The 27,292-nt window shown below is 41.5% G+C and overlaps 2 protein-coding genes across 2 annotated transcripts in view; one reads left to right on the top strand and one right to left on the bottom strand.

Moving 5' to 3' along the window:
• Window positions 1–27,292, bottom strand: part of veph1 (ventricular zone expressed PH domain-containing 1) — a gene marked incomplete at both ends in the record, with an annotated part of 55,540 nt that overhangs the window by 20,357 nt on the left and 7,891 nt on the right. The window contains 5 exons of the mRNA XM_079166265.1: window positions 2,895–3,256; window positions 3,824–4,051; window positions 4,803–5,023; window positions 10,818–11,027; window positions 12,139–12,302. Of these exons, the coding sequence (XP_079022391.1) occupies window positions 2,895–3,256; window positions 3,824–4,051; window positions 4,803–5,023; window positions 10,818–11,027; window positions 12,139–12,302 (1,185 nt within the window). The remainder of the gene's footprint in view (window positions 1–2,894; window positions 3,257–3,823; window positions 4,052–4,802; window positions 5,024–10,817; window positions 11,028–12,138; window positions 12,303–27,292) is intronic.
• ptx3a (pentraxin 3, long a) lies at window positions 19,601–27,014 on the top strand (the record flags this gene model as incomplete). The annotated part of the gene is made up of 4 exons (XM_079166270.1): window positions 19,601–19,742; window positions 21,853–22,012; window positions 22,602–23,074; window positions 25,209–27,014. 4 exons carry the CDS (start codon window positions 19,601–19,603, stop codon window positions 25,871–25,873), a joined length of 1,440 nt encoding a protein of 479 aa, XP_079022396.1. The 3' UTR covers window positions 25,874–27,014.

Below are 27,292 nucleotides of genomic sequence, written 5' to 3'. Positions count from 1 at the left end.
TCTGATTTAACGAGTAAAGAGGTTTAGGATTTCTTTAGAGCAATAATTACGCAACATTTTGTTAATAAGTCTATTCCCTTTGTGGTGGAAAGGATTGATACCACTCAAAGCAAAGAATGTGGATAGTGTGCACATCCGACCCAGTTAAAGAGCCTACAGCTGCAGCACAATAGACAGCATACAAAAGAAAATTTGTCCACACGATGATATTTGCACGCTCCCAAAATTGTAATTGATGCCACGTTTTTATCTATAAGGGCTTTACAGGCGAACATCAACATAAACATGAGAGTGGTATCAATCTTCTCATCTAACTCTCAAAGAAAGCGAATAAGAGCCTTTCACAAAAATGGTTGAAGAAATCACACATCTTCTATATAATAACAAAGTGAAACTATCCATACTTCAGGGGACTGAAGTGGTTCAAAGTGATATAAAGCCAAACTCAACCTTAATTTGTTTTTCGGCACATGGGGATAAACTCAGATGCCTCAAAATTGCACAAAACAAAATCGTAGGAGAAAGTATGGTAGAGAATTTAAACCTACATGTGTATGAACTATAATGTGTATGTTTATCCTGCGTCACTCTTTAGCACAGGTGTGTTTCTAAGAGAGGTTGTTTGTATCTGATAGTCGGTGACGCTGTATATTTTTCGTGTGTGTGTGTGTGTGTGTGTAGATGTTTGGATTGAGGATACTCGTGCGCACTTCTGTATAATCCTCATCCCCTGAGATAGAGGGGTCGGCAGCTCCATGATGACATCATCCAGCTGAGACCACCTGTGACATCATCAAGTGCTAAGGGGTCAATTCTCATTAGGAGAAAATGCAAAGCACCAATTATGAATGGAGGAGTGAATGTCTCTCCATGTGTGTGCGTTTAACATTTGTATATCTCAATTATTTTTTCAGATTCAATCAAATAACCAGAGGCTAAAGGAGGAGTTTGTTATTTTATCTTGTTTCCTGTTTTACACATGTGCATACATGTGTGTGTGTGTGTGTGTGTGTGTGTGTGTGTGTGTGTGTGTGTGTGTGTGTGTGTGTGTGTGTGTGTGTGTGTGTGTGTGTGTGTGTGTGTGTGTGCATGTGTGACTCCTGGCTGCCTCTTAGTAAAAATGACATCAAGGCCAAAGGCGGAGCAATAACATCACCTCTTGTCAATCAAAATATCATCACCTCTCATGTCATGTTTGAGTCTGGAGCTGTGTGTGTGTGTGTGTGTGTGTGTGTGTGTGTGTGTGTGTGTGTGTGTGTGTGTGAGAGAGAGCTTTATCTGTTCCTAATATGTTCAAAAGACTGAAGCTGTGTCCCCATAGGCAGATGACTCAGACTAAGGAATAGAAAAATAACTTTATTGTCCTATTGCATACTTTCTGTGTTATAAAGTGTGAACTGATGTGTATTGTTGAATTTGTGCACACGCACATGCACAGAGGCGTAAGGTACCAGAGGTCTGGTTAACCAGCTAAATATTTTTCATATGTGCTGATCTTGTATAATATGTTTATCTCATGTATCAAATGCATATTCCATGTTGGCGTTGGTTGAATTTAGCTGTTTAATTTACATCCCATATCGCTAGGATTTATTATTACAGGAGGGGCAATGAAGTCTTAATTCAAGTGACTCAAATCAAATTAAAAAATGGGAAAGAAGCAGAAATCATAAGGCATTACTGAAAATATATCAAATATCATATTGCTGAATATGAGAAGAATCAGAGGGGAAATGTGAAAACGGATTACAAAGTTTAAGTAAGTGGATTAGATTAGTTTGGAAGAGGTTTCTCATTTCATTGTTTTTTCATATGAACTGCTTGGCCCCTGTTTCTAGTCAGTATGCACAGCTAGCATGAAAGCATGCATGCACACAAAACTGCACCAATACATATATATACATGTACTTCATGCATAGTACATCATCTGTTCCTGCTTAAACCTGAGTATGTTGTAGAGATTTAACAGAATCTAATAACCCTGCCCATTTCAAAACAATTCCTCGATTAATTTTTCCATTAACAAATTAGCTCAGTGACATTGGCCCTATAGAGTTTGGTTCATAGGTTTTATATCAGAGTACATTATTTCCCAAGTACAAGTTCACTGGAGTGTGCAGCTGAATAAAAGGATAGGTCTGGCAACTCTCCTATCAAAACAGTAAAACCAAGAAGAAATGGATCACGCTGACTCCTTTAAGATGATGCCATTTAAAATCTGCAGATTAAGCCACATGTGGAACTGTTAATGAGGTCAATGGGGACAAAGATATTTAAGTAAATGGTATCATTCAATGCCAAATGTAAAGACCCGAACTAAGGCTGTGTTTGGACAAATGGTCTAGGGGAGATAAAAAAATAAATCAACAAAATGAACAAAATATTTGCTTCTCAGTAACTAAACTGCCACTGCCAAATTGTTGGGAGTTCATACCAGAGATATATGCGACAGGATCCTCTTGATGCCGCACACAAAAAGATGCAATATTCTATATAAGGTGTCTGTCCAGACAGGATATGAATCTGAAGGAGTGTAACTAATACTGGGGTAGAAGGGGGAAAAAGATCACAGAGAAGCACATGAAATATTAAAACAAAACTATTCCCCCTCCAGAAATAAATCCCTGTCTGATTGGGTCTAAATGTGTGTGTGTGTGTGAGATGAATGAGGGGGAGAGTAGAAGAGAAGAGGAGGTGCATCATTAATCATCCCCAGCCACCACTTCTGAATGTATTCTCATTCAGGTTCAGCAGGTTACACAAACCCTCCCTCTGGCTCTCTCTTTCCTGCACTTTTCTTCTCCCCCTACTGAATAAACCAATAACGCTGTCATCAAATCATCTTCAGCACTTATTTAAAAAGGAAAGCCTGCCGTTCGTCATGTTCACATTACCTTCTATTGCACACTGCTCTGGTATGGGGATCTGCTGCACCATGTCTCGACAGAACTCTCTGATGCTCTCCATATTATCTCTTAAATGGATGAAGAGTCTGTCAGCGTCCTCGCGCTCCTCCTCCTTCTCTCTGCTTTGACCTTCCTCAGCCTCTTTGACCGCTCTGTCCAGGGCAGCTGTGAGGGGCATCGGGCCGTCACCTTTGGGTTTCCTCTCGACAGGCGGTGCTTCCTGGTTCTGCGAGTTCACCGATGTGTTGGAGAACATGTTGTCTGGGCTCGGCTCCGAGCCGTCTCCGTCCTCCCCGGTGTCTGAGTTGATGGAGCGCGAGCGCCCAGCGTGGAGGGCCAGGCTCTTTGACCTAAGAGAGGCCAGAAAAAAAAAGAAACTGTCAAAGTGGTGCAAAATTATAAATCTAGTGTTGGTCCAGGGTTCTGTGGCCAAACATTGTTGACAAAGCTTTTGTAAAGACTAAAGATACTGATCCCGTGTGGCCTGTCTGCCTTTGCCTGGGCATTTCTTTGTTGTCTTTGGACAACTAAAAAAAGAGCAAAAGGTCCTACGTTCATCAACCCGCTGAATGAACTGTCATTGTTTCATTTTAAATACAATGTGATGGAGTGCAAAGCAAATAAAAAAAAATACTGTCTCAGTATTTCAAGCATCCCTGTTCCCATTCTTCAGGTTTTCTTTGGAGTTATTTCAATAAAAACTGTATCTTTGGATGGTCTGTCTTTGTTTTTCTTCAATAAACAGAAATAGAATAATGTGTTCTTGGCTCAAGGGATCTCTTCTTAACATGACTGGAAATCATAAAAACCCACCAGGCGGCACAGTGATAACAGTCTATTGTTCATAAAATTGTTCCCATCCAGTCAGATCCAAGCAGATACTCAGCAGAGAAGTTTCATGCGACATGCTAACCGACCTGTTGAATCTCATTTCTCGTCTCTCCTCCCTGACGGCTTGGCTCAGGCTGTAGCGTCGTTGGGGGGCAGGGGAGTCCTCCTCCGCCTCGTCCTCCTCTCCCCTCTCCTCCCCCATTTTCTCCTCAAAGGCCTGGATCTTCACCTGCAGCCGCTGCTCTGACCCCCTGACTCCCCCTCCTCCCCCTGGGAGAGATGCACGAGGAGACGGCGGGCACGCCTCATCCACCCTGTAAGAAGCACACGCAAACGGGGCAAAGGGTCGGATTGCATGTGGTGGGCACGTGAGATGAAGCTGGACAGACACATTTGGATGGATTTCAATAGCTTCACTCTCGCCCGTCCTCCCTCCTCTGACTAGCCTTTCTGTAATTGTTGCTTTCTCACGATGACTGGCTCTATTTCTGTGTCTCTCACTCCATGTGTCCCCCTCTCTCCCTCTCTATTTGGTTTTGTTTTTATTTGTCCCTCACCATGAGGCCATTCTCCTTTCTTTTGATCTTTAACCAAACTATTTATTCCCTTCATCTCTCGCTCTCTTTCTCTCCGTCCCTATTGTTCCACCACAAGTGGCCTTCATAACTTCATTAAACAGTCCACTTGTTTTCTGAAAGAGGACATATCCAACTGCCTCTTTATTGTTTTTCTTCTGTCTTCCCCCGGCTCTTTCACTCATAAACCATCCTTTCCCTCTCAATCCCTCGTTCCCTCTTGTCTTTTCTTCCAGAAGACCCCAAACAAAGTCTTTGGAAGCTCCCAATCCTGCACATGATGTTTTCGTTTCGGAGAGAGCTGTGCGTGTCACTCCCAAGCTGCAGCCAGATGAATCCCAGTCAACGTATGCACATTAACACTCACACATGCACGCGCACACACAAAAGCACAAGCATATTGTCCTCACATGTTGTGCTTGCATACTGCATGATGAGAAAAGACATAAAAACATAAAAACCATCGGCCTGTAAATGCCCGTCTCCTAACCTGCAGTGCATGGCCGTGCTCTCCTCCAGTCGTCTCCCCAGCAGTCGGGCTATAGCAGTGAACGAGTTGCTCATCCTGTAGATGTCTTTGCCGCAGCCTCCCAGTAAAGACGGGTAGCGGTCGGTAAGAGCTCTGATCTCCAGCAGCAGTGTGTGGTGAAAGCTGTGCTCCATGCTGCCCAGACAGGACACCAGGTAGACCAACACGCTGCGAGCGTGAGTCTGGAGAAAGGAGGCGACACAGAGAGAAAGACAAGATGTTAAAAGGATAATATCTGCTGTTGTGACCCACGCTGGTCCCAGCGTAAAACTAAACAAAGAAAGAAGAAAAGAAAGAAAGAATGAATAAGATTGCCAACAAGTTCTTTCATTCTACTAAAACATCCAGTTTTATGGTTATTTCTAAAGTCGTGGTTGTTTCGAAATACACAGAAAATGACTGAAAATGGCACCAGTGTTGAGTTATAGGACAGCTTGAAAGTATTTTCTTTGTGTCACTGCATGTGTTTTGGTGAAGAAAAAGAGTAAATGTTATCTAATTCGACACACATTGGTTTTACACTTCCAAGAAGTTTGTGGGGGGGGGGGGGGGGGGTTTGGTGCAACTTCTTTTTGTTTCTAAATCACGACGAAACAATACAAAATACAAACACAAACACATGCTCTTGGTAAACTTCCACTAGTGATAACACATTCAGATTTTGCTTTTTTGTATTCAGAGCACATACAACCTGCTCACCTCTGACACAGAATAACAAGGTTTAACCCTCTGTTATGCATATTTATTCTCAAAGGAAGGTTCATACTTCTCTTCTATACGTACTATGTCCTATGATATGCAATATCATAATCAATTTCAGTAAATCACTTTTTAAACTGTCCATTTTGGATCCTAAACCGTTATTTTTACACACGTTTTAAAGTGGTAAATCACTGTGATAACAGATGAACACATGTGACATGGTTCAGTAAAGGCTCTCTGGCTGTGTTTGAGAGCAGAACCAAAGCCAACAAAACATCTGGAAGCAAAAAGAGGATTCTTTAAAAAAAAAAACTCTTTGCGCTTGTAAAAACTCACACTGCTTTGACTGAAAAAAAGAGAACCTCTCTCTCCTCCTCCTCCTCGAGACAAACTGATTGATTGATCGAAGGAAGGACAGAAAGACAGACAGAGCCAACCTGTGCTTACAGAGCTCAAGCACACCTTGTAACGAGGAGCGAAGAATGCAGTTACATTTGGGCATGTTTCACAAGCACTCTCTGTCGGATGCTATATTTATACGGGGATGTCAAAACTACCAGAAAAAGGTACAACTTGACTTCATACCGTAACAACATGCTAAGGTATTAAGGAGTTTATAAGCCTGGAGTGCAGGCTGCAGGTACAAAGACTTTACTCGGATGTGAGCTACTTTAACGCAATTCAAGCTTTTACTGTTGAGATGTTTTACTTTTTAAGGACTTACTATAATATTCCAAACGTTGCAGCATAAGCACAACTTGCATCATTTCAGACATTTAAGCGTAATACTTTTAAAAGCCTGCCAGATTAAATGAAGCTCTCCCTCATCATCAAACGACACAGCTCCTGTTTAATTGTCTGGAAAAAAGCACTTGGCCTTAATTTGACGTCTTAAACACATCACTGGTTTAACTCGTGACTAAATTCTTTAGTTTCTGTTATATCTAATTATAACTTTTAATGTTCACCAGAAAATGATGGCAGGACGGACATGAATGTGGAGAAATAAATCATCTCTTTCTGCCTCATGTGTGCTCTACTACACAAACAGATACACACACACACACACACATAAACACACACATAAACACGTCCTCTGAGAAAGACACAACTTGGCTCCGTCACTCCATTATCATAATTACAACAACACTGGGAGAACATCTCCTCTGGCGGTAGAACATGTGTTTGTGTGCAGGAGATATCTGATTAAAAATGTAGTTTTAATATTGAATGATTCAGAAAAAAAAGAAAGAAAACACTGCATCCGTCCAGCAACAAGCCAAATCTGTGCTCTGCTCACTAACCTGTTGTTTCTTTTTGTTTCTTTCTTTCCTTGTTTGCTCGGTCGCTTAGTTTCCCCTGATTGTCCATCAGCACACTGATCTCTCTGCTTCCTTTGGAGCTGTAATCTGGCACACTAACAAGCCCCATGGAGATACTCCTGTGTGCATGACTGTGTCCTTTGTTTCCCACAGCAGATTAATCACTTGCGACAATGACAATGACTGTGTACATGTCAAAGGGACGGATGATTTAACCTTTGAAATCCCAAAATTTCTATAAATAGTAAATGGGAAGAATTTCAGCAAAGTACAAAAATATCACACTTAAGTTACATTTCATAAGTTATACTTCACTTTTGTTTTTGCGCTAAATGTTTTTCCATGAGCTATGATTGTGCTCAACAGCGGTTGCTTTAAACGTTTTAAACTCACATGGACTGTGTGTCATGTTACCTCTCTTTGCCAGCAGTCCCCAAACCTCTTTGGCTTGTAATTTGCAACCCCTTGTCAGGTTTTATATGTTTAGGAGCTATTAGCGAAGAGTTTCTTTTTATCTTCTCAAACTGTTATTTTAAGTAGGTTGTATAGGCCTGAGCTAAAACGTACTCGTCTAGATGTGCTGTATCTTGCGACGCTTTGGAGGTGAACCAACATGAAGATGGTACACAATGTTAACAATTTTGTTAGCCTTATAATCTGAGTGTCTAGTAAAACAGCAACATTTGATTGATGCTGTCTTCTTTAAACAGTTAACATTTTGCAAAGACAATACTTAATTGTTACGTATTGAGGTTGTACTGCATAATTTGTGGTGATGTCGTGTTGGACTGCATAATATTGAAAAGTGTTTCTGATGTTTTGTCAACATTGAAAAAGAGGCAATATAATAATATAAAAAAAATTAATTTAGTATTCAATCAACACAATTTTGAAACATTATTAAAACCAAGTAAATCAAGTTTTCCAAAACAGGCTTTCTTTCTTTTCTCAATGTACTTTGATGAATATATAACACAATATAGACTAACTCTCTTCATGAGGTAAAGGAAACCAGAAAGAGTGTTGTGCAATCATGTTACACACAAATGCACCCCAGTGAGAAAGTGTGTGTGTGTGTGTGGCACAAACGGGAACCCACAGGAGGTACTCTCCACTGCCATCACCAGGAGGCCTCTGCAGAGGCATTTCCCAGAAAGACATGGGTTATTTTCCAAATGGTTACAATGTGAAGAAAGACAGGACACTGAGGCCTGACCAACTGTGTGCATATGTATGTGTGTGTGTGTGTGTGTGTGTGTGTGTGTGTGTGTGTGTGTGTGTGTGTGTGTGTGTGTGTGTGTGTGTGTGTGTGTGTGTGTGTGTGTGTGTATGTATTTGTGTCTGTTCTGAAGCTGGGTTGGCAGGTTTTTTTGACAAGAAGATTGAGGAGGAAAGGTTGCCCTGAAGCAATAGAAAACTGTATTATGGTTTCCAGCTCCATAATCTGTGTGTGTGTATGTGTGTGTGTGTGAGTGTGGGAGTCATGCCATATTTCCCCCTTTCATTAATTTCCCCAAATTGTCGTTAAACTGCGTTAAATGGACCCAGAGGAAAAGAGGGGGGGGGGGGGAGCCCTCAAGCTGTCCTGCTGTCACCTTCATCGCTCCGCACACACACATTACAGACTGACTGTAATGTGTGACTTGGACATGCTACGTCTGCAAGACTCACGTTGATGAAACTATCTGAGTCATACACTGTATACTCGTATGTCAGGCTAGCCCCATATGTGAGAACAGCACTCCCTCTAGTCATACAAACATATTTTTATTATTATCCATCAGAGGTTTGCATCTTCCAAGGTATTTTTGAGACGGGTGTTTACCGTCTTCCCGGGGATGAGAACATCTTTGCCGGGGGTTTAAATCCAGTATTTCCACATACTGTGCTCACTTTTCAGAAACAAAACTACAATTATTTTCTATCAATGTTGTCTCTTACTGGCAAACCTTTCAACAAACAACATTTTGGGGGAGCAACATTTACTGTGCATTTACTGTGTTGCAATCTACCACAGACTGGTGTTTTAAAGCCTGGGCAACAGAAACCTCTAGGCTACTCTAAACCACTTTCAGATGGGAAGAAAAGATAATATAAATAGAGGAATTAGAAGCATTGATTTAAACCATCAGATGAAGAGTCTACAGCCACACAATGTCATCATGGCAATCAATCCACCTCCCCTAAACATGTCAGTCCCATGCTGGCAGCAGAGGAGAAGTCAGGGGACCACCAGAATTAGTCGGACATATTGTCTGGCGACCATGAATGTCTCAGCCCAATTTCATGGCAATCCGTCCACCAACAGTTGTGGAGATATTTCAGTCTTGACCAAAGTGGTGAACCGACTGACATTACTGTACCATCCTCAGAGCCATGCCACTGTCTAAAGAATGACGGTGGGTTCGAGGGTCAAGCAAGCTGCTAAGACAGCACTTAATGACTGACCTTCCACCGTGTGCATGTGTGTGTGTCTGAGACAGCTCAGCCAACATCACGCCCTCCCTCTCCAGCCCGTCAGTCAGCAGAGATGCCACTTTGCTCCAGTTGGCGAGGCTAATTAACCTGCAATCAGCAGCTCAAGTGTTTTTGCAGAGGCCAATCACAGCGAGTTAATGGCCGAAACACCACTTTTTTACGTCAAAATGAGTCCCATTAGAAGGAAATGAGCGGCCAAGTCTGTAGGGCAGCCAAGGGTTTAACTCACGGGTTGGCCACAATGAGGCTCATGGGACACATTCAGTCTACTCCAAACTAATTTAGATTTTGTAAGTCTTCCAAAAAAGTACATTATTAGTAACAGTAGTTATAGTTTCAGTCGTAATATTTAGAAAAATGTACCTGGTACATCAAATTCAAAATCAGATCTGCCACACAAGTGCAGTGCAGTTCAGGTTGTCACATTATGAACACTTTCTTGCGGTTAGTAGTCCCTTAAATTGTGTCGTTCCTGCACCATTAGGCTGACAGAGCTGCTCTTTAACTGTTTCTCCAAATTAGATTTTTCTTCCCTCCCTGCCAGAAGAGCACTTTGTTGCGTTTCTTCTTCTATATTCAGCGGTAGAGAGGCAGAACTCTCTGGGGAGCCGGCGTGTGCTTGTTTAGAAGAGACGCTCCTGAACGATGATGTGCGCGGTGTCGGACTGCAGTTCAAACCTTCCGGATGTGCCCGGGTCTGTCCGGTGGATGAGTGTGTGCTTTACACTTGGCAGGACAACAGAGAACAAGTCATGTGAGAGCGCAGCCAGTTCCTCCCTACTCATTAGAATAATCACGACTGCCCGTTTCAGTGTGTGTGAACACCCACTGCTAGACAGACGTGGGGTGTATTAATAGCATTATCCCCAAGTTAACAGGAATTTGAGTATTTTTCTCTGTTTGACACAAACAGACACAAACACTGACGATACAGACGTTTTCTGCAGACAGCTACACACACACACACACACACACACACACACACAGGTAGAAACTTCAGAGTAAGAATACTTTCAAGGACCTTCATTTGCTTCTTATTGTCTTTAGACCCTAATTGTTCCTCTTGTCTCTTTAAGAACATTAATGTAATAATTGCAAATCTTTCTTTGTACAATACACGTGAAATACACGTATTCTCTTTCTTGGAGAGAGTTGGATGAGAAGATCGATACTACTATCGTGTCTTTAAAGTGAATATGTAGTTGAAGCCAACAGCCAACAGTTAGCTTAGCTTAGCACAAAGACTGAAAACAGAGGCCTGCCTGCCCTTCCTCACTAATTAACACGTTATATCTTGTTTGTTTAATCTGTACAAAACTCAAAGTGTAAAAAGAACATTATTACTATTATTTCTTGGCCCGGGATTAGTACATTCTTGGATTCTTCCAGAGTATACTGAAAAAATATGTTATCAGCTTCAAATCACTGCTGCACACGAACGTGAACTTGGGTATTTTGACTGCGGTGTTTGTACCTCACTGATGATACCCACGGCACCATGGATTTTGGCCACGTGACCCAAGAGAGCAGGGCGCTGTTGTCCCACAATCCTCAGCATTGGCAGAAAGCTGACCAGTGAAGAAGGGCTGGCCTGTGACACGTCCACGAGCGCGCCCAGTAGGGCCTCGGTCAGGGATTGGTCTTCCAGGTAACTGACGAGTGTGGGCACCTGAGGGCTCAACATCTGTTCGGGTGAGGAGGAACAAAGTTAGAGAGGGAAGAAAGCACTATTCATCGCTTTTAATCCTGTAATCCTGTCAGCGTTTTGGCACCATCGCTCAATACCAAACAGAAGTTTAATGGGCCTTTAATGAAGGCTTGAGGTGAGCGGAGTAACCTTGGATAGGGACGAACATACTGGTGAGTAATAGTAAACAAAAAGCTTGACCGCAGGACTGTCTGTACAAAGTTTGTGAATGGCCAGTTCCTCCCTACTCATTGGAATAATCACTACTGCCTGGAATGCACTAGACAGGACCAGATGCCCACCATTTCCGGGCCCTCCTGCTACTTTATGAGTCACTCGTTCTGAATAATCACATTAATATCAAACACGTATCTGTTCTCCAGGGAGAAGATGCTTGACTCAATAAAATAAAAGTTATTTTCAAAATTCCATATTAATGTCACGGTTCATCATTTCAATCACTTCCAGTAAGTGAATATTGGGATGCAGACGCTTTGGTAACTTTTGTGATGAATGCAGCTGCAGCTGCAGCCATCATGTGCTCCATTTCATCACTTCTAACTACGTTCCAGTGGCTTTTTCTATATTTCGACATGAGCTCATTACAGGATATTGCGAAGTTGAATAGTACAAATTCTGATTAAGCTTGACTCACGGGCAGAAATATTACACAAAAGCCACACATACATCATAGTAAGCCAAAACCACGTTAAATGTAAACTTAAAGCATGGCCACAGAGACTCAGTCCTAATGTAGTCGGATGGTGCTATATCCCCACAGTCTTATGTATTGCAACTACCTCATTATCATTTAATATTAGTATCTAATGCAGCTGGAAGGGTCCTTGTTTTAGATGTCATAGGCTTCTTGAAACAGCAAAAAGATTTTTTTCAATATGACAAAATATAATTCATATTTCCATCAGTGAGAGTGGAATAAGTGGGGTAATGCCGTAATAAAAAACAACAATATATATATATATATATACACAGTATATATATACACAATAAGTCTGCCGCTGTGACAACGAATAGTATGATTTACCCACAGTGCGTTTATTGCTTTATTCTTTAAACAAACTACACAACAAACAACACAAACACTCACCAGTGGATGTTGCTCGGCAACAATCTGAATGAGTCTGATTAGGTGTTGTTGCTCTGGGGACTCCAGCTGTGACATCATCGCAGTGAGGTTGCCTAGGTGACAGTGGATGGTATCTGGCTGTCTGGGGTAGACCGAGGGCAACACTCGTAACAGCATGTGGTTACCTGAGAGGGGGAGAGAGAGAGAGAGAGAGAGAGAGAGAGAGAGAGAGAGAGAGAGAGAGAGAGGGAGGGAGAGAGAGAGAGAGAGAGAGAGATGCTTTCAGTAAACCTCGTTGCCAAATATAAATTTGGTGACCACCATTTTGACAGTGAAAAGGGTCACAATTTAGAAAAAGTAGAAAGAGGTTCCCAGATTTCAACAATTAACTTGGCGACTATAATTACTGAATATTACTACGAAGAAAACTGAAGGCCATAACTATAAAACAGAGCCAAGTGGCATGAAACCTGAATTTTCCTTTAAGCCATTCGTGGGGTAGCTTTACTGGAACGTCATGCATATTTGCCGTAACTGTCATTTTCCCTCAAAAAACACACACGGCCCCCCCGTCATGACACAACATCTGCGTTCAGTAAATACAACTTTTTCCATTTGTTGTCAATATTTCTTCAATGAAGCTGATGCAGGAAAACAGAAAGTCAGAGCTGACGCACGACTGGACATAAAGGCATTTTTAAATCAGCACGCAGCCTAACACGACCCACGGCATTACCCAACAGCCTTTGACTCACGTACGAAACATCTTAAAGTGATTCACAGAACAAAGACTCTTGTTTTCAAATGGAAGGTTCGTTATTGGTGACATTTCAAGATTTCAAACAATGGCTTCTGTGTCAGACGCCTGACAAGAGATATTGCAAATTTAATTTTTAACCACAGTGACATTTTGGAGCTTAATATAGAAGTTGTATAGATAGATAGATAGATAGATAGATAGATAGATAGATAGATAGATAGATAGATAGATAGATAGATAGATAGATAGATAGATAGATAGATAGACTTTATTTCAGACTCATTTAAGGTCCATTTAAGACAAATACATAAAATGACACAAACAGTACAAGTACATCGGCCTAGCAATGCCTGACAAAGAGACAGCTGTAACAATGTCGCCACAGCTGGGACTGGTAGCGTGCGGTACTAAACCTTATGTTGGTTCAAATCAATATGATCTCATTTTCAGAGTCATTAAGTCGACAAATGAATTCATACATGAGATTTCTTAACACAGTTTGGAAAGTATACAAACATTTCACTAGCACTACTCCATCTAGGTCTCTTTAGCAATATGCTCATGGCGTCATTAGAATAAAGGTTTCTGTTACAGATGCAGCAGGGTTTAAACCACGGACAAATTGTAAGTGGTGTTCATAATTGGTGATTGGTATTCACCATCTTAGTTTAGAGTGTGAGCGTGCTATCATTTGCTAATTAGCGAAGTACAGCTGAGGCTCATTGGAATGTGATTAGGTAATATAAACCAAAATATCTGTAAAATGAACAGCTAAGGGATCACCAGAGTTATTACAGGTCATCCTGAGGGGAATATTAATGTCCCAGGAGCCATGCCGCGATAAATTTAAATTCAAGTAGTAACAGCAGAACTGCCGTGACACCTTGAAGCGAAATTACAGTATTTATGATCATTAATCATATTTGCATTCATCATGAACATCTGGTCCATAACATTTCAAACAGCTAGTAGCTCACGGTGAACTGTTGTCATAAAAGCTTAAAAATAGCAAGAACCTAAAGAAATGGTTTCAAACAGGTGATTCACAGCTCTAAATCACTTTAACCACAGGTTTTATCCTGTTACAGACAACTGGTGCTGACCAACTGAGAGGACTTTCTGTTCTGTACTGTTCTGTGCCGAGGCAGAGGACGGAAGAAGAGTGCACATACAGTAAAAATTTGAAAGATGGTCGCTGGCTCATACGTTCCTTTCATTTCCTGTAATCATAGATCATACCGCACACAACATCACACCCCCCCATCTCCACACTTACGGCACAAATCACCATAAAAAGAGACAGGTACAGTACATGTACAGAAAGACCATAAAGTTGTGGTTGCAGCATTTACAGGTCTGTTCAGAGGAATGTGAAAAGGCAGGAGGAGACGAGAGTCTGCACAGAAACACACTCGGGAGGATTTATAGAGCACACTCACCCACATCTAAACACACAATACATGTGAGACATGAAGATATTCTTTTGATTAGTGATTAAATATTCTTATTGTCTCATATTACATTTTTCATTTACTTGACTCACACTGAATCTCCCTACAGCACCCTCTGTTGTGGCTGCGTGTGTGTGTGTGTGTGCGTACAGTTTCTGACCTTCATTCCTTCATTCCAGCATACACCCAACCCATCATCATGAGTTACAAATCTCAATAAAATATCCTGTAATGACCTTTGGTTCTGTAGCACACAAAGGCGACACTTTTGAAAGGCCCATCAAACATTTTCCAAGAGGAACGAGAACTAAGTGATCCGTCAAACTATTGTTAACTGTGCTGAGGCAGGAGAGGACACGATGGCTTTCTTTTGCTCTGCTGTTTTCCAAATGTCATGTTAGAATCCCAAGGTGAGTCCCAAAGAGACTTACCAACTCTGGAGAGACACTTAACTTTAAATAGAAATGACTTTAACACAGCTATTGGCTTAATTGTTTTACCTGAGAGGAAACTAAAACAGTCTGAATCATGGGGCAAATGATTTTCAGTGTGTTTGCTGTGATATTTTTTTTCTTTGCTGTAGAAATTAATTACATCCCACAGCAACGACAAAACCATAAACTGAAGGTAACACTAACAGTGCTGGCACCAGTGCATCTAAATCAAAACAACTTGTTTGAGATCTGCATTAAAGATGCACATGCATAGTTCATTTTACTCAATTTGACATGTTAAGCAAAGACATTTTAACCCCCAAAGTCTGTAAGAAGAAACCACAAGTGGTTCACGATACTTTTAAAGTGAGATAAGGGAGAGAACATACATGACTGATGAGCAAAAACAAGGTGTTTCACAGTACAGTAAAACCAAGTTAAGTGTAAAAATGTCTATATTAAAGTCAAAAAGAAATATTTTTCAGAAAGGTTAATGAAAAGTTAGTTTTTAGTTGTCTTGTCTGGCAGGGTACAAGTGCTAAAGAGGTCTATGGTGTCAGCTATGGAGCAATTCATATAGTTGCAGCTCTATTTTTGACAAATACGGGAACATTCCATTGAAAATCCACAATGCACATATATATACCTTGGCAAAAGAAACTGAACTCTTAAGCACGGGACGTTATTGTACAGGACAAAACATGCAGAGATCAGCACAAATAATATCCAAAGGGATGTAGGTGGAAGCTTTACAGCTTACGAGTGTTTCCCAACACTCAGTTTGTGTGCGTTTGTCCCAAGAGTCGTATATATCACACAGCTTGAATAACCTCTGGTGGCAGAGGGAGGGAGAAATTGTCAAATCAAAAAAAGAGCCAGGGGGTCAAACATCTCCCAGAAAATATATATCTTCGGAATTCTGTGCATTTTTGTTGCATGAGTGACATACACAGTAAAATACTTTAAGCTGAAGGGGATCCAGAGAGCAAAAAAGACGTCAGGCTTTTCCTTTCGTGTACACAATACTCAACATTTTTCAAGCCTAACGATATTTTATATGCATACCATTCAGTGAAAACCATAACGGCGGGCCAGATGTGCGGCAATTCATAGACACACACACACACACACACACGGGTGTCTCTCGCACAGTTTAAACTCAATGACCATCCTCCCCCTTTCACCCAGATAACTTCAACCGTACAAACTCTCACCGTCTGTGTGTGAAACAAAATGTCCTGTGCTTTCTGACTTGATGTTTCATGGTGATAAAATATGCAGCGGAGCCAAATAATTTCACTGGTGAATCATGAATGAATCTTGCTTTCCATGACACATACACAATGCTAAAAACATTCATGTGCATAATGCACATGCACACACGCTGATGTGATTTCTTTACTGGTGTATCAGAGAAACTTCCAGTTGGCTTGATTCCTACCTCAGGTAGCAGGCTTAAAGTAAAACATGGAAACATTTACACCTAATACATGGACAGACGTTTATACTCATATAACCCACATGTGTTTGACATTTGTATCTTTAAGCATATAATATCCCTCCACTTCTATACCTTCAATCCAACGTACTGGCGGAAACGACTAACCTGATGAAGGTCTAGCAACATTTTTTTGTAACAAATGTATTTTTGCAAATTAGAGAGTGTGCAGGAGTTTTGTTTCCAGCTTTTGATCTACTCTTCCCTCTCAAACGCGCCCGTCTCATGAAATAGATGTGCATCTTCTGGTCTAATTACAGACACCTACTCTCTGTTTTAATGCCCTTTTAACTTTTATTCAATGAAATCTTGCAGCTAAAAATGCTTTAATTCCCAGTTCACTTCCATTTGTTCAGCATAAATGCAGTTATAAGTCTAGTTCATAATTTTCCCCCAAACACATGATGTCAAAAGTCAGCATGTCTCTCAGTTTTTTGTAAAGTCATACAGTATAGTACATACTATGGCCGCGATTATAAAAACGTAGTTTCCCGCCAGTATTTTGAGCCAAAATTCGAGCCGTGTCCCTATTTGATCTACAGTCAATGTGCTCTCAGTTGAAGGATTAGAGTCCATGCTTTCATCAAGTTTCAAATGATGGCTTCTGTGTTTTGACTTATGATGTCCTCCCTTGCTCTTTTTCAATATTTTCACAACTTTTAACATAGTGGCCTGTAAAATGGCTGAACAGCGTGGCTCACAGTCTGACCAGGACTTTTTTTATTGCCGATCCGTTACCAGGGTTTGCACTGACCGAATTCAAGCTAACTGCTATCAGTCTGTGTCTCCCGGAGATGCCGTCCACTCTCCTCCTAGTGAAGTTTTCTCCTGGCGGGAGGAGGCACACTTTGGATTTAATCCAATAAACAAACTATCGAAAAATGCACACGCACCATGATCGGTGCCGCTTTACATCTTTGTTCTCTGGACTGAGGGAAGAGCTGGACGCTACAGATATCGCTGCAACACCATACACGTTTTTGACAAATAATCAACACTGTAACCTCTTCACATTCAGTGGATAATGTCAATTAATATTTTTGAATGTTTTAAACTAGAATTCTGGCCATATCTTACACATTGCACCTTCAAATTCAACCTTTTTTCCCCTGGTAATTATTAAAATAGGTCTTTAAAAATGATTATTGGTTATTAAACATGTTATCATGATACATTTTCAGCACAGCCCTAGCATTAAACGAATTAAAGTCCATACTTTCTGTTGAGAAAATGTAAAAGCTTTAATGAACTGGCAACAGGTTAAACAAATATTGTGTTCTACCAAGTGGTAGTAGAGAACTAAATAAAGTAGCTTTTGCCGCTTTACACAACTCCATCTCCGTCTGTGCAGCGGTCTTAATGAGAAGGCTGTTCCATGCAGATAACAAGTGAGCAAGTGTGTGTTTCACCAGGTATTTGAGAGAGAGAGAGAGAGAAAACAGACACAATGAAAGAGAGACACAGGCAGACAGAAAGATGGAGGGAGGGGGGGAGCGAGATAAAATCTCATGAGGAAGTCATTATTTCCCTCCCCTTGAAAACACCCGCATACACACAATATATACTGACACCATACAAATTCACATACAGTATATACACCCACAAATACCTACAAACCCACATGGTGAGGCTGACAAATAAATAAATAAGTAAACAGAGCGAAGCAGGAGAACAATAAACCCATTTAGAAACCCCTAATGTCTGGGTTCTATTCAAAAACTTCCCACTACACACACACACACACACACACACACACACACACACACACACAACATCTCTGCATGGGGCACAAATCAGGAAATGTTGTGTTCTCTGCCTCCTCCCCCTTCCATTACCTCTCTCTCTCTCTCTCTCTCTCTCTCTCTCTCTCTCTCTCTCTCTCTCTCTCTCTCTCTCTCTCTCTCTCTCTCTCTCTCCTCTCTCTCTCTCTCTCTCTCCTCTCTCCTCCTCTCTCCTCTCTCTCTCTCTCCTCTCTCTCTCTCTCTCTCTCTCTCAGTGAGTCAAAGGGGCTGCAGTTATATCTGATTACAACATACAGGCTACCTCCAACGACGCATTACTCACCGCCTCACTTGTAGGTTTGAGCGCTGCTTTCACATTCTATACTTGTGAGAGCCAAATGTTTTCACAAGGATGGAAAATGTAGAGAGCTTTTTGAACATCGACTAACTTACTCACAGGATACTCTTCATTGCATAATGTTGTGTAATAAAAGGGTTTAATGCTAAACTTGTAATCAAGATTAGTACGGATCAAAGACAATTTGGAGTAAGAGGAATTATTCCAGTAGGTGAGGCTTTTGTCTGTTTTGGTTTTAATATTGTACTCAAAGTAAATGTTGAGATCTGGGGCCCATTTCCAAAAGCGAGCACTGCTTGCACACAGTTTGCAGGTGGTGGTGGCGTCATGTTAAAAAAAAGATCACTAGTCTCTCAGGCCTATCGCATCCTTGTGCATGGGTCACAGGTACATAGTGATTATTGTGATCAACTTGCATTTTGTAGATTTGCGAAAACGGGCCTCTTGGGGCAACATCGCTAAAAAGAAGTGAGATGAATCGCAAGCAGTCTGATCGGAATCAGTTTCGCAAATACGGGGTTTCTGATCAGAAACCCCGTATTTGCGAAACTGATTCTGTCTGACTAAAATGTTGGCCTGATTACAACCTATTTGATCGCCTGACTGCTTGTGTTTCTTGCCCCGTCAGACTTTGCTGTAGCAAAGTCACCGTGTTCCCAGGCTTTATTGCTGAGTTGACCCATGTTGCGATAATCCAAATTTATCTTTTAAGAGTAAGTATGCAGGGCTGAGAGTTACGGTCTGCTGGTTAAGATTATAGATAAATACAGTAAATCAACGGAAAGTACTGTATAGTATTATAAATGTGCGTGTGTGTGTGTGTGTGTGTGTGTGTGTGTGTGTAGCGCACGTATCCCCTCTTTGGTTGAAGTACTCTACACTGCCAGGCTTCCTGCCAAAGGATTGCTCAGCATTTAACGAGGGAGTGAGAGAGAAAGAAAAAAAGGGAAAGGGAGAGGGAGAGGTGGGGAGTCATTAGGGAGGAGGGACAAATGTTGCACGAGAGAGAGCGAGGGGTTGAAAAAGAAGAGAGGTGGACCTGCAGCACTGTAGAAAGTGAGACAGACAGGGAGAAGCAGCAGAGATTAAAATCAATAAATAACACACACACACAAACAGCTAATCGCACACATACAGACACACACAGACAAGCAGGTAGGAAGAGGAGCGGACCTGAAACTTAACCAGACACACTCTTCAAACACTCTCACTCTCTCTCACACACTCAGTCGGCAGCAGCAGCAGCAGCAGCAGCAGCAGCATGTTCCAGTGGAGGCTCCCCCAGGCGGTGTGTGCGCTGTCGGCGTGCGTGTGTCTGACTCTCGCCGCCTATGACGATGATATTCAGGTCAACTACGCTGACCCCTTCTACAATGAAATCTTAGATGGAGAGACACCAGAACGTAAGTGTTAAACCGCGTGTGCATTGGGGTGATTTATCTGATTAAGACTCATTAAGATGGAAATGTTGCAATTTAATTTAATTCTGGGAGCGTGTCATTGATTTCTTGCAGGATGCATGCATGGGGTTGTGTGAAAGGTGAGCTCAGGACTTTATGAGTCATCATCCCTTTTTGTTCAGTATCATTACTGAGATTGAACTTCGTTACAAATATACTGTACGAGCAGGACCTTAAAACTGACAAAAAAAGTGCTGGACTATGATTTAAAAAAGAAAAATTGAGCGATGGAGGGGAAATAAAGGAACAGTTGGGGTCCAGTCACACAGTAGCCGCTTCACAGGTTGCAGAAAAGGCAGTTTGTTGTTTTGGATTTGTGCTTACTTTATATTTGATGTGCTACGGCAGCTTGAAATCAAAGATAGAGAAAAAGACAGAGCTAAGAGATCACAGTACGTAGAGCACACAGACTGCTGGCAGGCACAGAGTTTGTATGAGACGAGCAGCATCAAGGAAAATGCTGAGTCAGAAAAATGGGCTTTTTCAACCAACACATATTACAGCATGAATGACTGGTCACCAACCGCAGAACCACGACATTATACTTGCAATCATCATGAAACTCTTCTCGCAGCTGTTCTTGATGATCTTGATAAGAAAGTGTGTGTTTGTGTGCATGTGTTTGTGTACGTGCAATGAATCCCTCAAAGCTTGAATTTGGCATTTGTTTGTTGTTTTAAAACTGGCGGGAGGTATAATTGCAGCTCCAACAGTTAACAGGCAGAAAACTTAGCTCGGGGCTCAGCAGAGAAAAAGGTGGGAGCAATAAGGTTGAAGAAATACAACATTTCATGATTGGCTTGCTGGACTAAGGAGGAAAAGTTAAATCACGTGAGTTACGTGCAGTTTAGTATGCAGCTGTGTGAGAAAGGGGGGAGGGACAGAGAGAGAGAGAGAGAGAGAGAGGCCCGTAGGAAGACACAGATCAGAGCATTCTGACCTGCTCGCATCTCTGAAACTCAGGACGGAGTGGAATTTATATCAACAAAGGCAGAGAGGTCACGGCACAGTTCATTTTAATACGAATGACAGGCTAAGACGTGTACAGGTTGCAGTAATGTCTGCTTTCTACCGAATGTTCGATGTACGCACGAACAGTACTGTGTGTACACTCCTTCCTCCAATTGCTACTTAAAATGCTTTGAAAAGTCCCACAACTAAATGTAACTCATTCATTAAGGAATAGTTTTAACAAATAAAAGTAAACAGGCAGTAATGCCTTTCTAAAGTGATAGAAGGCTAAAGGACAGTACGCACTCGCAGACCATCAGCTCATTTGCAGATCTATCCTTCTTAAACCTCTGACAGACCTGTACTTTTCAGCAGAGTGCATGAACCTTCTGTCTAACTCTCTTTGAACCTTGGGGACAGGCAGACAAAACACATCCTGCAGTCCTGTGATAATACCCTCTAATAGGTCTGCAGGTATAAACAGAGTTTGAGAGGCTCAACCGTTAATCAGAACAGTGTGTCTGACACATTCTCACTTCCCTGGCTTTGCTTTATCTCTCTCCTACTTTCGGCAGCTCTTTCCTTTTCATTGTAAACAAAACCTTCCTTTTCCTTCCTTCTTTCTCCTCATTCACGCCGGGGAGCCAGATGATCTTGCCGGAAAAAGCAACGTTGTTTATGAGTCAATTGTACTGTTTCTTTCTCACATTCTCTTATCGCTCCACTAACAACCTCATTTCCTCTTTTGTCCCCATCTTAACTCTTCATTTTACCTGCTTTTCAGCTATCTATGTTTCTGTCTTTCTCCTTATAATTACGGTCCTTAAGTTGATGCAATTATAAGTCATTCCAATCTGAACAAACAGATATAATACAAGCGCATAAACACTTTCTGAGTATATCATGTTCTCCAATGTCTATCGCAAATAAACATCTATAAACTGGCTTAGAAATCATAGAAATAAAAGTCAAAGTAATGGGTGTTGGGGAAGTGCAGTTGTGTCAAAAGGAAATCCTTCTCCACATGCATGCTGTTGAAACCCAAACAACTTCATCTTCCGTTTGATCTCGAGATTAACCTTTTTACAATCCCTCTATCCAGCCACACCGAGTCAAGCCCCCTGCAGTTCTCGAGACCTGACCAAATGGGACAAACTCTTCTCAATGCTGGAAGACAGTCAGATGAGAGAGAACATGCTGCTTCAGTATGCAGGTGACATCATCAAGGTGGAGATGGCTTCACTGCATGGAGAAATGCTCAGGTTGGTTGGCCAAAGCGATCAGAGGTCCGAGAAACTACTGTCTCAAATGAGAAGAAATGAGTTTTCACGATAGATGCACAAGTCAAGCTAAGAAGGTGAATAGAGCAACTAAGTCACGATAGTAGAAGGTCAGGTTTGAAACTCAAATGAAACTTAAAAGATCTCGAGCTCAAAGGTTTGCTACACTGGTGATCAAAGTCTACAACTTATAAGTGCAAATACTAGTATTGCTATCTTGATCCAACTAATGATTATTCTCATTAGATATATAATATATATACTTTCTTGATCCATCGATTAACGGTTGGTCTATACAAATGTATGCATTCTACCATCATAGACAACTAGCAAATATTTGTTTTTGAGAGGCTGGGACAACTGGATTTTAACTAATTGATTACTAAAAGAAAATTGCTTCAGCTCAAGTTATGGCCAGTATCCTGTTCCTAAACTCAAATGGTTTTATGAGTGAATTGGGAACAAAGTTTGGTTCCAGGTCAAATGCTGGTGCTAAATGCAGCCTTGGTTGCTGAGGATTGTTGACACAGTTTAAAAGGTTCAAATCTTTTACATTGGTTCTTTTCGTCAGATTTGGAGCCCAGTATGGTGGCTCCTGTGGGGTTGCAATGGAGACAGCGGGAAGAAGGATGGCCTTGCAGTTGGAGGGCCGCCTCAAAGAAACAATGGAGCGCATCAAAACCAGAGATCCGACTTCTGCTGCTTCTGCTGCTTCTGCTGATGCTTCTGATGCTCCTGCTGGGAATTCTGTCTGGGGTTCTAACCGCTCGGAGGCGATGCTACAAGAGCTCCTCTCCGCAGCACGAGTGCAAGCTTCACGACTTACCAAGCTGGAGACCAGCTGCCTTAGCAGCCCAGGAGCTGGGATGGGGTTGAATACAAAGTCAGGATTCCAGCTTCCAGAAGATGGAGAGGCAGGGCTCCAGGAGCAAGAGGTCACATCAAAAGAGGTGGCTTTAGACGGGGTGCTGGCAGCAATGCAACAGACGAGGGTGGAACTGGAGGAGGCGCTGAGGTCATCGAGGCAAAGATTACTACCCGCAGGTGAGACATCCATCTTTAACATCAGCCAACTCTGTGTCTGAAGTTAAGAAACCTGTTGCTTTCTTTATATTTGTCTTCACCTTTCTCAACAATGCCAACAAAACTACCTTCCACCTTCAATTTCTGTCCTCCGTGTTGACACATTCAGGTCACGCTTCGAGCAAAAGAAAGAGAACCCTTTGCTTGTGAACGCTCAACAACTAATCATGCAGTTTGTGGTTGTCCCAAATACCTATTCCACGTATTATGTATGTCTCCAGGCGCGTTGTCCTCCTTAAGTAGCAACCTATCATTTTCCCTTCGCAATTAGTCAAACATGGAGAAGACGGGCCAGTGGATGGTATGGGGTCCGTTCTATAATGTTCACTTATTGCCTCTTATTGATGTGTAACATTTATTTGAAACACATTTTAGAGAGTCAACAAAAGAACTCAAACTTTCAGCTCAGGCAGAGTGGGACATCATTCATCAAGCTAAACCTTTGCTGTTAGCTATTTTCATTGATTTACATAATTATTTAAAGATACTTTTACACGTTTAAAGATGCTAATGGCAGAACCCAAATGCAGGAAAGGATGAGGATCATGCAGAACCTTTGCTGGACAGACTGTGAACACAAATAAATTCGTCTCAGATTCAAAGCCAGCACGGCATATGGTTTGCATTATCAGAGCTACTACTTGAAAAAACACTGACTAATACTAATACCAATGTAACTTTAGAGATTACGTGACTCAGGGTGAGTAGGTAGACATGGACCAAGTTGAGTCCCACAAAGGCACCACTCATGTCAGTAAGACAGCTTCATTTCCAAGAATTAATCAAATAACAACTGCAGAAAAAGGATATGTTATATTACTCACACCTTTACAGTCCAGAAATATAAATCTGGCCTGCATAAAGACCAGAGGGGGATGTCATCATTAGCCGGTCACCACAAAATCCACACCAAAGCACACGGGTAAAGCAGAACCAGATGGAAACCATCATACACACACACACGGACACACACAGACAGACAAACTCAGCATGTTCATCATTATTTTCTGAGTGGCAGAAACCTGAGACAAATGAAACAATTATTTGGTATCCAAGAGAGACAAGGAGAGGAAGCGACTAATGGAGATGAGAAATGATGACGAGAAGAGAATAGAAAGGAGAGAAGAAGAACAAAAATAACAGATGCACAGTGAGATAAAAAGCAATATCTTTCCAGAAGGATAAATTGCCCAGAAAGGCCTCGCTCAGAGGAATACGCCGGGTATCAAACACAAGTTCTCTCTGTTTTTTTACATACACAAAAAACTAAACAACAAAAGTAGGTTTTACAATGCAGAGTGAGTTCAGAGGGGAGTAAATGAGAGTGAGTGAGTGAGTATGTTTGAATGATTAAAAAGAGAGAGGGACAGGGGAAATGATAAATGAAGCAGAACAGACCAATGAACCAGATGATCCAGAGAGGGAGAGGTGTGTGTGTGTGTGTGTGTGTGTGTGTGTGTGTGTGTGTGTGTGTGTGTGTGTGTGTGTGTGTGTGTGTGTGTGTGTGTTTGTGTGTGTGTGTGTGTGTGTGTGTTCATGCGTTGGTGGGATAGGAAAAAAAACTCCCATGGTTCATGACCTCATCACCTGAACTTGAACTGACTTCCATATTTACTGTAATAACGCCACGTATATGTACCTTTTAAAAACAGGAGGATAATGCACCGTATGGCTTCACAAGCATTCCAAATCCATTTTACAAAGAGACATTTATCCACATTAGTCAAAAATATATTCCAAACAAATTCACAAATGCATTTCCCTGTATCTGGTGATCGGTCCAACTACAAGAAGGTAATATACGACAGGGTCTAGATAGCTTTAGCTAGCTGTAGCTTTAAATTGGTTGCCTTAATATTAAATATTAAAATATTGCTGTTGCTGGTCTCCTAGCCAAGATTGCCTGTATGAAATGCCTTAAACCTTCTGTGAGACATGACTTTCTTTGTTTCAAATATCTCTATCATAAAGATTTAGAATAAGACTCGAACGTTTTTCTATTGAGCAGTCCATGACCTGTATATTCTACAAATGATTCAAGTAAAAATCAACCACCAATACTAACAAGTAACACCAAACATGTCTTCTTGTTTAGGTTGCGAGATGGCGCTCCTCTTCCCCATGCGTTCCCGTCGGATCTACGCCTCTGTCATACCAGACCTCCCTCTCTCCATCTCCTCTTTCACTGTCTGCATGTGGGTGAAGCCGACCACTGTGTCCAACAGAACCGTGCTGTTCTCCTACGGGCACCGTCGCAACCCATATGAAATCCAGCTGCTGCTGGGTCAAACCTCTGCGCTCTTCACCGTCGGAGGAGAGGCTCACCTGGTGGAGGCCCGGGATGTGGTGAAACCAGGAGGCGCATCAGAGTGGATCCACTTGTGCGGGGCTTGGTCATCCGAGCAGGGCCTGGCGTCCCTGTGGGCAGGTGGGAAAAAGGTGGCCTCCACACCCGGAGTGGCGGAAGGACACGTCTTACCCGAGGGAGGCTCACTCCAGCTGGGGCAAGAAAGAAACGGCTGCTGCCCTCTGTCTCCAAGCAGCGGGAGCAGGGTGACAGGGTTTGAGGAAGGGTTCGATCCAAAGTTGGCGTTCGTGGGGAAGATGACAGGAGTGAACATGTGGGACAGGGTGCTGTCAGAGGAAGAGATTTCCCAGCTGGCTTTGCGGGAGGGTCAGGGCTGCGATCCGAGGGGGAACATGGTGGCGTGGGGAGTGACGGAGATGGTGCCACATGGAGGCGCTCAGTTCGTCAACTAACAGGTTCCTTGAGGTGGAACTTTTTCATCATTATCGTCATCATCATTGTGAATATCAGCAACATCTTAATAAGCTTTCATACAACTGCTTTTATCTTTGTTAAATGTCTTAATTATTGTTATTTCTTTTCTTCATCATCTCAATCGCTATTATCATGAACAATAATGCTGCAAAGAACTTTACTGGACAATGGGAGAAAGCCAATGTTGTGAGAGACTGAAATGTATTTTTGTAACATAATCTTTTGAACTGAGGTCATAATACACACACACACACACACACACACACACACACACACACACACACACACACTGATGTAAATTCAGCTTCGAAAACTTGTATTGTAGCAGAAGAAGTCCTGCATTTACCAAAGACTCTCGCAATTAGACTGCAAGAAAGACAAAGAGTCTATTGTTAAAGTGAACGTGTTGTGAGCCAGTGAACAGAGTAATCAGCAGACAGAGGAAAATAACTTGTTAGAGTAACGATGGCATCTTATCTCTTTCTATCTAGATTTGTAAAGAAATAGCTAGTGCAGTTATTCAATTATCAATTTTAAACATGTTAAGCATCAATATAACACAATATTTTTATGTTCTAACTTTGCAGTCTTGTAGATACAATTATTATTAGATGTTTGAGATTGACTGTCATCTATCCCAATTACAAATAAAAGCAGCGGTACCACACTAATGTGTTAATCATGTGTTGTCATGCGCAGTGCAACATATAATGTATAAAATACCTGAATTTGTAAAAGCTTTTAAAATATTTTTAAGACCTTACATTTCCAAACGTGTAGAGTTTACATTTATGAGTTATATAATTCCAGTTCTGCTTTGTTCTAGTTTGTGAGCAATTCAATGTTAAGGTTATATTTGCCTGTTCTTTTTTAAACTGCATAAAGTAATAGAACTAAAACTGTTATATTTGTAATAGGAGATTGACATTGATTTTCTTTGTATTTTTTTAAAGAAACTGAGAACAATGTTAACACCCTAATCATTTAAGAACTAAGTTGTCTTGTATTATAATGTAAATTGCTTATGATATTCTTGTGAAAAGGTGAAATTGAATGTATTTTGTACATAAATATATTTTGTAGGATGAATGGAGAATGAGATATGAATAAACATTTCAAGTTATAATATAAACTCTTGCTGGATAAGCAGTGTCAGTGTTTTTTTCTGTCGTTTCAAAATCTTACCAAGTCTGCTTATGGCTTAAAGGGTACAATCAATGAATAAGCACATTTTGACTTCCATTCATTCACGCACACACTCGCTGAAAGCAGACGAGCTAGCATGCAGGGCTCTGGCCTGCTCATTGGGAACAATCTGTGACTTGCTCAAGGACACCAAACCTACAGTTAGCGGACAACCGGTTCTACCATGTGAGCCACAATACTCCACAGGTGAG

The sequence above is a fragment of the Pholis gunnellus genome (genome assembly GCF_910591455.1).
Source record: "Pholis gunnellus genome assembly, chromosome: 9".
NCBI classification, from domain to species: Eukaryota; Metazoa; Chordata; class Actinopteri; order Perciformes; family Pholidae; genus Pholis; species Pholis gunnellus.
The sequence above is the reverse complement of the archived record's forward strand: the minus strand, read 5'-3'. Positions and strand labels throughout refer to the sequence as shown.